General features: G+C 41.3%; 1 protein-coding gene across 3 annotated transcripts in view; it reads left to right on the forward strand.

Moving 5' to 3' along the window:
* Positions 1-4,808, forward strand: part of LOC146976289 (protocadherin-16-like) — an 81,330-nt gene extending 76,522 nt beyond the window's left edge. For all 3 annotated transcript variants that reach the window (XM_085795967.1, XM_085795968.1, XM_085795969.1), the window contains exon 21: positions 317-4,808. In XM_085795967.1, coding sequence (XP_085652093.1) covers positions 317-2,907 — 2,591 coding nt within the window. In that variant the 3' untranslated portion in view covers positions 2,908-4,808. The remainder of the gene's footprint in view (positions 1-316) is intronic.
* Positions 4,809-10,007: the final 5,199 nt, after the last annotated feature.

Below are 10,007 nucleotides of genomic sequence, written 5' to 3' on the forward strand. Positions count from 1 at the left end.
TGTTTTTCTTTAGATAGCATCTAAAAATAAGTGTGTTATAAAAGAGGACTCTTTTTCCCCTCAGGCTATTCTGTCTCCTGTTCTCAAGTGTAATTCCTTTGCCTTGAATAACGTTTCCTTAAATATTATGTGCTCAAACTTGCTGCAACATTTACGAAGAGTAACCGGAATTTGATCATTTATTTGAATAATCCATGATATCCAATAACTACCCTGTGTAATGATCAGTTTGGATGATGAATATGATGATCCCCAGACAGAAGGTCAAAATCATTAAAAGTTGCTGTTGTAATGACCATGTTCTGTTTCCTCACAGGGACTCTGTTCATCAAACAAAAAACAGAGTTTGATTTTGAAAATCCCTCCATCCTGGTTGTAATTGAGGCACGGGACCAGGGTACTCCACCACTTTCATCCATTGCCACTGTCCAAGTGCAAGTGTCTGATGTCAACGACAATGCCCCTATCTTCCACCAGTCAGAGTACAGAGCCACTGTGTCTGAAGATGGGCTTCCTGGATCAACTGTTCTGATCCTAGAAGCTGTAGACGGAGACCTGTCTCGGGACAACTGTGGTTTTGATTTTGCCATTGCCAGTGGCAACTCAGGTAATGCCTTCCAGATTGAGAGCAGTGTGCGTTTCTTGGAGGGGCAGGGCTTCCAGACAGTTGGCAGCCTGATCCTGGTGGAGGAGCTGGACTTTGAAGCAGTTCCAAGTTATAACCTGACTGTCGTGGTATCAGATCGTGGAATCCCTCAACGTAGCTCCAGCGTGCCTATCCTTATCAGTGTTTCAGATGCCAATGACAACCCTCCAGCTTTCAGCCGGGCAGAGTACAGCGTGGTACTGAGTGAAAGTGCGGCAGCAGGGACTGAGATCTTGCACCTATCTGCCACAGATCCAGACTCTGCTCCTAACGGAGAGGTCCAGTACTCTATAAGTTCAGGGGACGAGTCGAACCTTTTCCAGGTTGACAAGTGGACCGGAGCCCTGAGGCTGCAGAGACCTCTGGACAGTGAGAGACAGTCGTACCATATGATTGTTGTTCAAGCTACTGATGGTCAAGGACACTATGCTTTGGCCCCAGTCAGCATCGAGGTGAAGGACATCAACGATAACCGGCCCTTCTTTCCTCTCAATACAGTAACTGCGAGCATCAGGGAAAACCAACCCCAGAATGCCTTAGTCACCATGCTACATGCAATTGACCACGACAGGGGCGTTTTTGGACAGCTGAGGTACTACATGTTGGACAACTCTAAAGAGGGAAGAGAGGCGTTCTTCATCAACCAAACATCAGGTGAAATACGGACTCGCTCCACCTTTGACTTTGAGAAGGTAGCCTCCTTCCATTTTGTGGCTGTTGCCATGGATACTGGTAACTATTCTGCCACTGTAACTGTGGAGGTTTATGTTACGGGGGAGGATGAATATGATCCTGTTTTCACATCCTCTGAGTTCTCATTCGAAGTGCCTGAGGGAGCTAAGAAAGGTCAGGTCATTGGCAAAGTACAAGCCAGAGATGAAGATGGAGGTGTGGATGGGATTGTCCTGTACTCTCTAGCAGACAGTTCGCCTTATTTTGAGGTCAATAAATCGACAGGGGCTATTTCTTTAAAAATGGACAGTTACAGCAGGCATGTAGGTCGCTCTAAAAGAGAGCTACGTCTCATGACGTTGGACATGACTGCTCACAGCCCTCTGGAGACCTCCCGCATAGCAGTGGCTAAAGTTACCGTAGATGTGACCCACACTTCTTTTGGTCTCACCACAGACATGAATATGCTGCTTGTCAGTGTCATTGCAGTTTCACTTGGGACAATAGTCATATTGATAATCATTGCAGTGGCACTGTTTTTCATTAAATTAAGACGTCAGAGGAAGGAGCAAAAATCGCACGGACGAACTCAGACATCGGGCACTATGCTGCATAAGCTTGAGGAAACTAAAATATCAGCAAGTGAAATGATTTACCATCAGACCCTACCTGGATACACAACCAGTCAAAGTGGCAGCGGTGGGGGTCCATACACTCGTGGAGGATCTCTGGATCCATCCCACTCCAGTGGGCGTGGCTCTGCAGAGGCGGAGGCAGCAGAGGACGATGAGATCAGAATGATTAATGAATACCCACGTGTGTCAAGCATCTCCTCTTCAATGCAGGAGCGCATCTCTGCCCGAGGTCCAGACTCTGGCATCCAACAGGATGCAGATCAGCTGTCAGATGTGTCCTGTGAACCTTCCATAGACTGGTTCAAAGGGAAGAAACTGGGTAGTCTGAATAGTACTTTATTAGCTGGCCAGGTGCCAGTCTACAGGGATGAGGGGGGTGGGTATGTGGGTGTGGGACGGGGACTCAGCATCTCCCACCCTAAAGACTATACTTTCCCAGAGGATGGAAAGCCTGCTGTGGATGGCTCGCTGACAGCCATCGTGGCCAGTGATGAGGAGCTGAGGGGCAGCTATAACTGGGACTACCTGCTAAACTGGTGCCCCCAGTTCCAACCCTTAGCCAATGTTTTTACTGAAATAGCACGTTTAAAAGATGAAACAGCTCCTCCTAATCCACGCAGGTCATTTCATCACAAAGCAAAGGCTGAGTCAAGAATTGACCCACCGCCTCTCATAACTTCTGTGGCCCACCCTGGGGCTAAAACTGTACCTCCAAAGCCTGCTGTAGGCAGGACGTTCCCCCACTTGGCTTCTTTACGAAGATCTCCAATCAGCGGCGAGGGATCCATCTCCTCAGTTGCCATGTCTCCAAGTTTCTCCCCCTCTCTCTCCCCGCTGGCAGCACGCTCCCCTGCAATTACACCGTTCAACGTCTCACAGGGCCCCTCTGCATCCATGATCAGCACAACTGAACACAATTTGGAACACAGCGAGGAGGCAGAGCTGAGGATTTAAATTCTTGAGACAAATCTTGAAGGTGGATTAAAACTGAGTCATTGCTGCCCCAGACTTATTCTACTGTATGACCACAGGGGCTGCAACCTGAAATGAGTCATGGCTCGTCTCTTTTCTGTTCTCCTTTTTAAGAGAACAAGTACACAAGGTTACACTAAGAAGTCCAAATAGCTGAAGTTGTGGTGCTTACTGGAAAAACTGAACTACATGACTAACAGGCCAAAATGGACCATGCTTTTTTTTTTTGTGAGTGTGTGTATGTGTGAAAGAAACTCCTTATTCTTCTGTTGATCATTGTTATTTTGCACATTTGAATAGGGATTCATACATGATGTCAATATTTTGTACAAAAGCATTGTCTATATTTTTATACGTATATGTGGTTTCTGACAACAAATGGAATTAAGGTGTCAAAAAAGGTTGCTAAAACCTCAGAATATATTTCTATATTTGTATATTTGTAGCTTGTACTGTATACTTGTTTGTACTGTACGTTGGTTTTATTGCTTGTTATTCTTAACCTTGTGGTTTTAAATGAAGCTCTTCATTAATGCTTTATGAATTGGAATTTTTGTAACAGATTATTGTAAATATTCATAGAAGAAGAGACGTCCTTGCTTGAACAAATGAAACATCAGTCAGAATAGTGTATTGTGTGATCAGATTTTCTATGGATCCAGTGTTTGAACTCACATCAAAAGGTAATCATGAATGTGAATTGTTGAAAAGTTGTATTAGTCCTCAATACACGTCCCTTCATTTTCTGCAAAGCATAATGAAACTTGACACAAAATGATCCTGTCCTTCAGGTGCCCTGGCTTTAATTCCTCACTACAAGCCTTACTGCTTTTCATTTTGCATTGTGAAAATAATCCATGTGAGGCAGAACATTGAGCAGCTATGTATGTAAAACCGTGTGCTCTATCAGCAGCCTAATCATTACAGATAATGTAAGCAGGTCTTGGTCATCTGTCCACTCATACAGTGTTCTTCAGTAAAACATTAAAGAAACATTACTTAAGCTCTTTATCAGTGTTATCTGCACACTGAGGTTGGCAGCAGAATTTTTAAATTGCTGTCCAGAACTGTTTTGTTGTATAGATTTATTACTAAACTGTAATGAATGTTATTTTGGACCGCATTTGTTCCCTCTTTTCAATAGCACTATAAAGAATACTATATGGATTAACAAATGTTACATACAGTATGATGAAGTATGAAAAATTGTATATTTATGAATGTTCAAACACCACCAGAGAATGTTTCCTAGTTAATGAGAAGAAATTCATGTCATGTACATGTTCAGCCATAATTCACATTAACAATTACACAGATGCCTACGCCATTAATAAATATATTCATGATTATAACTGTGTTGTTGGTAGCCTTTACAAATTGAAATAATGTGTTAATTTGCATTAATAACTACCTAGAGCTCTGCCTAAAGGCAGATTCATCCTTCCCTCCAATGATTATGAAATTATTTTGTTTGCTTTTGTTTCCCCAGTTTTTTATTTGTTTTTTATTTTTATTCTTTAAAACTGTTGTTAACATTATATTAAGCAAAACTAACATTTTACAGTACTATTTCTATTTATTATATAGGTAGACCGCAATCGCTGAGAGATTTGGTAAATTATTTACGATGATGCTATTCTGACCATGGCCAAATATACATAAACACTACCTACTGTATTTGATAACGTGAAGGTACCTTGTTGTCTTGTGTTGTTTTGTATTGAACAGTGTTACCTGCCCCTTACATCTCATGTTTGTCCAAGCTGTCTGTATAATGGTGCCATGAAGAAGAGAAGTTCCTCCAAATGTTCTCACATATCATCCTAGACTTGTCCAGAGAAATGTTTTGAGCAAAGTGCCTGATTAAAGTACTTATGTGAACACACACAGTCGCCTATGTTGCATCATTCTCAGCTCACAATAATGGCGAGGAATGACAATGATGAACAGTTATTAAATTATGTACATTTAATCAATGCATGGGGTCAAGGCTGTATGATTTTGGACTACGAGTGAAAGATCCCAAAGTCCAAATAAAAGGTAAGGCCAATTTTCTAGGGCATTCTGTAAAGTTGGCTTGTCTGAACATTGATGTTTTGTTGATCACATGCTGTCAGAAGGATCAACCACTACACTCTCAACTCCTCATAGTAACCCCAGCCTTATTATACCTTATAAACATTGAAACTGAAAATTCCCTATTGCCTCAGGAGCCACAGGGTACATGCACACATTGTCAAAGTTCAGTCCCAGTACTGTCCCAATCTTAAGAAAACATCTCAAATGAACAATATTTTATTTAATGATAGCCATTAAGTGTTATTTAGATCTTGATAGGTATATGTGATGTAACACAGTCACAATACCATTACCTTAGTTAATGACTTTACAGATGCCCTCATTTGTATTGAAAGCAGCCACAAAAAAGTATGTTTTTGCTCTGGCTCTTGCTGAACCTCCTCCAGCACAGATTAAGGGCAAAACACTGGAAAGACACTGGAAACCAAGAAACCACTGGTTGCTTCACATGAAATTCTCAGTTCAGTTTTGTATGATATTTGTTTGTTCAAATTATCTCCACATTAACATGGAGCCAGCCTTGTCCACTCTGCTTTTGTGTTCTGATGCCAATTCATCTACTTTGCCAAAAAGGGAAAAAGTAAATCCCATTCACATTATGTTTTGCAGCTCAGAAATCATTCATCATGTAACTGACCACACCAAACTCCAGGTCAAATCTCAGATTTTTATCTTTGAGCATATGCAACTGACGTTCTCACAACAATTCTTCAGTTCTTATAACTTCTCTGTTATTGTCCCCACTCTTATCTTTGTTATGCTACCTCCGAAATCTCAGTCTATCTTGCAGTTCTGCTAATTGTCCTCAATTTCTATTCCCCAGGTCATTCAGCATGTAAGAACAGCAGGGTGAAGAAAGTAGAGTTATGACGTCTCTGTCTACAAGTATTAATATAATGTTTTCATTTTGTACTTGTCCTACCACAATGAACTTTTCAACAAAAGAAAGTTCAAGTTTTTCCACCAAGAAAGTGTACTTGTCAGAATTATTTTGAACTTGTTCACATTTTAGAATTAATGCATGTCGATAATGTTACTAAATTGTGTTGTTTTTTGTATCCACCCCCACCTGTCATGGGAACTTATTGCATCACTCTCATATTGCCCAAGGCTGGACAACACTACTGCTGCCTGATGAAACAGAGCTGAAACTGGACTAGCACTGTGTCCGCTCCACGGCCTGCTTCCAACTGGTTATGGAGCTGAAACCTAAACCCTGTGGTACTCTGAGCAATTACACACACACACACACTGAGGTGAATTCATGTGATGTTTTTTTTTTGTGTTTTTTTTTCCTGGACTGGAAATATGGGCGGAGTCGGTTGAATTGGACAGGCCGTTGATGATACACACAGAGTGTCATAGCAGACTCAGGTTATGAGATGAACGCTGTGACCCAAACCGAGCACCTTGGATCAGAGGCCAGTATATACACAACAGAACTCAGATAATATGAGTTAGAGGGCAAAAGTCATTACTCAAGGATTAAATTAAAGGCTTGGAGTAAACCAAATGAAATCTATCATTTTCTCTTCAACACAAAGTGGATACACACGAGGCTGCTCTGTTAACATGCAATCTTCTGTACCAGGCTACCCTCTTCCCTACACTGAATCTACTACTGCTTCTCCTTTAGATCTGTCAGTGCTGTTGTGCTTTTCTGGTCCTTGATCTTTATCGGTTAGCTTAATTTTCACGTAAATTCCTGTATTTACCCAGATGGATGTTAAAATGGCCAGTTCAGGTTATTTGATGTTAGGTTGTGTAAGGTACTTGCTCATCAGTGTACAGTATTACCTGAAGCAGAAAATGTAGTGCCATAAGAAGTTAGGCTACTGTTTGATGGCAAAATAGGGGAAAGGGAATATTCAGTAAGTGGCTAAAATATGTCTTTGCACCTGGTCCCATCCACAGCAGAACATCGCTCACCCTCTGGCGGCCTCACCGAACTGGCAACGCAATGATCCGGGTCTATACTGCAGATAAAACACTGACTATGTTTAACTACCTCGGCCCACATCCAAATGTAAGAGTAAAGGGTAATTAAGTAAGAGTACTTTATCAATCCCTTAGAGGGGAAATTAAACGTCACCTTCATACAAAGACAGCCAACATACAGCAAGGAAACATACAGACTCAGGCAGTACAATATATAAGTGCAAAGCATCACATCAACATCACACAAACAATCCACAGCACTAAGCAGTCAAAAACAATGTTCATTAAAAACCTCACTGCATCAGGTGTAAAGGACCTTCTAAATATTTCCGAAGAGCACCTTGGCATCACTTGTCTGGCACTAGAGGAGCTCTTCAGTTCGCTAAAGACACCATTCAGTGGATGGTCCTTATTGTGCAGGATGGTTTGGAGTTTCCTTCCTTCTCTCTTCTCCATGATCACCTCTAGAAAGTCAGGAGACAAAGTTATTCATTTACTTTTAAAGCTGTAAAAGGCTCACATCTCTTGCCCAAATCAATACTGCCATTCATTTTCCAAATCTCTACACAGGAGGTTGATCACACTGTAAAAGCATATTGTGACTAATAGCCATGATGAAAGAAAATAATGTGTCACAATTTTCCCTCAAAATGTTGAAAGCACACTCATCCGTATTCAGTTACAGTGTGTTCATTAAGCTACTTGTCCACATGCTGTTAATGCTTATTGCTGCCTCTCCACAGAACGAGTACCAAGCTTTTGAAATCTTTAAACCTGGGGAGAACAAAAATGTTTGTCACATTGATCAGTTTCACACTTTGATCAAAGAATATGCTAATCAACTAATTTCATGCATTGTCGAATGATTTCCCTTTGTTACTGCTATAGCCCCTTCTGAATAGACATAATATTCTCTTTTTTCTAGCAACAAAACAAGATGCTCTGGTAGCATCATGTTCTCTACTGACAGTCTGTGTGTCTGTGAAGGATTTTGCATTGTTTCAAGATTCACGGGCTGCTCTTTTCAGTTACATTGTGTAAAAACAAGGCTGTGCAAGTTGCATAATTACATTATATTTTTTTCTGATGGTGACACAAACCCCTTGTAGCCTTATGTTGTTTTGTCTTCATATAAGTCTCAAAGATGTGTTTGTGACACAAAAAGAGGCATATGAATGCCTGTGGAAGATTACAGTAGTGTTTAGTTGTTGTTTTTTTTATTCTTTCTAACTGTCAGGACTCAATCAATAGTCAAGTAACACCTCGGAAAAAAAGGTCTTGAAAGTTGGAAAAATCAATTGCTTTCTCATTTTAAATTTCATTAGTTTGATTGATGTCCATTGCAATCCCATGATGTGTTGTGCTATGCTACTACACACTTACATACATTTACATTAATGTTTAATGAAGAATTGGGACACCTTTTGTCTCAGCCTTTCTCTAGTTAAATATTTAATCTTTTTTAATTGACTTGATATAAGTCAAGCTATGCTGATTTCATAATTGATTACTATAAGAATATGTGAAAATGGTCGAAATGATACAAAATGGTAGATACGGATTCAGTGAAAATTATTCTTAGAAAGTAAATTATTTACCCTATCGACTGGCCTATAAATCACTAATTAGTTAGCAAGAGTGCATTAGTTCAGATAGATGGCAGTCTTTTGGTCTGCACAATAATGTTAAAGGTCTCTTTTCAGAAACCTGCAGTCAAATGTGGTTTGGTTGGTTTGGAACAGTCAGCTAATGGACAGCATCAAATGTCTATGTAAAGCATATAGAGAGTTGGAGAGAGGAGGTGGTGTTAGAGTTGTTTGGTGGTGGTGGTGGGGACTTTGAAAGATGTAAAATGAAGAAACATAGAACAGATAATGTGGAAATGAATTTCAAACCCTTCTTTTGAGCTGCTCATTTAGAGGAGAAACTCCAGGTGGGGACCCCCAGTGTCACATGTTGTCAGGGAATGGAGAGTTCCGTGCAGCCTGCCTACCTGTCATTAAAGGAAGCCAAAAAAAAATGAACCACTTCTAAGATGTTCCAGAAAACTTTCATGCACTTATGCAGCAGGCGGCTTATGTAGCCTTGAAGGCGTAATGACTATGACAACTGGAGGATATAATGGTTTTAACATGGCTTCTGCAGTAGAGCATGTGCCATGGGCCCTTCTCACTGTCCTATGTTCAAATGCACTTTATATAATGAAGGTACCAAAATAGGCAGACCTCAAAGGTAGCTTGACAATGTTTCTCTTTTTTATATTAGGCCTATAGCTAATGATCTCATCCTGATGACACAGTATGATGTGACAGATAAAAAGATGAATAACAACTGCAGAGATCAGTGAATAGTGAGGTGAAGGATGTGGCTTATGGATATAAGGAATGAGAATCTTGCATACGACTGTGAGCTGCTTCGTCTGCAGGCCCTTTGGTAAGGATCAGACTCTTCTCTGGAGAAGCCCAGGCTACCGTCCAGTTAAAATGAGGCCAGACCAGAGAGAGGTCTCTCTGTTCATGCTTGGATTACCCATAAACCCCTCATACCTGCAGCTTGCACGGAAGTCTCTGCTCCTTGTTCCCTCAGCAGAGAGCCAGGCTCCAGGGATGCTCCATCCTCAGCTTACCACAATCCTTTCTCCAAACACTCTAGAGAGACTTTTTTCCCCCTCTCCGATCCTCTTGTCTCTTACGAGTTCTGTTTTTTTCCCCCTGCTCTCTCTTCAAGGTCTTGCCAGGCTACTTGCGTGACTAGAGGGAGTGGAAAAAAAGGTTTCAAAACCCATTGGCACGCGAGCCCCAAATCTATTTTTGGAGAGTGTTCTTTTTTTCTTTGAAAACAAAAAAGCCACAGGGAGAAATAGGCAATACCGGGGTGAAGGGGGTCTGTTTCTCATTTGGCCAGGCCTGCCTCCTGTCCTGCCCCGCCAGCGTCAGAACCACAGCACTGTAGGGAACGAGGGTGGCTCAGACTAGGGAGGAGAAGTGTTTTTCCTGCAAAACCACGGCCAAAACTATGGACCCTCATCTTAGCCCTTGTCACTTAGCAACCAATCCAACCTGCTT

This window comes from Trachurus japonicus, chromosome 13 (genome assembly GCF_045865225.1).
Source record: "Trachurus japonicus isolate A0001 chromosome 13, Traja_1.0".
NCBI lineage: Eukaryota > Metazoa > Chordata > Actinopteri > Carangiformes > Carangidae > Trachurus > Trachurus japonicus.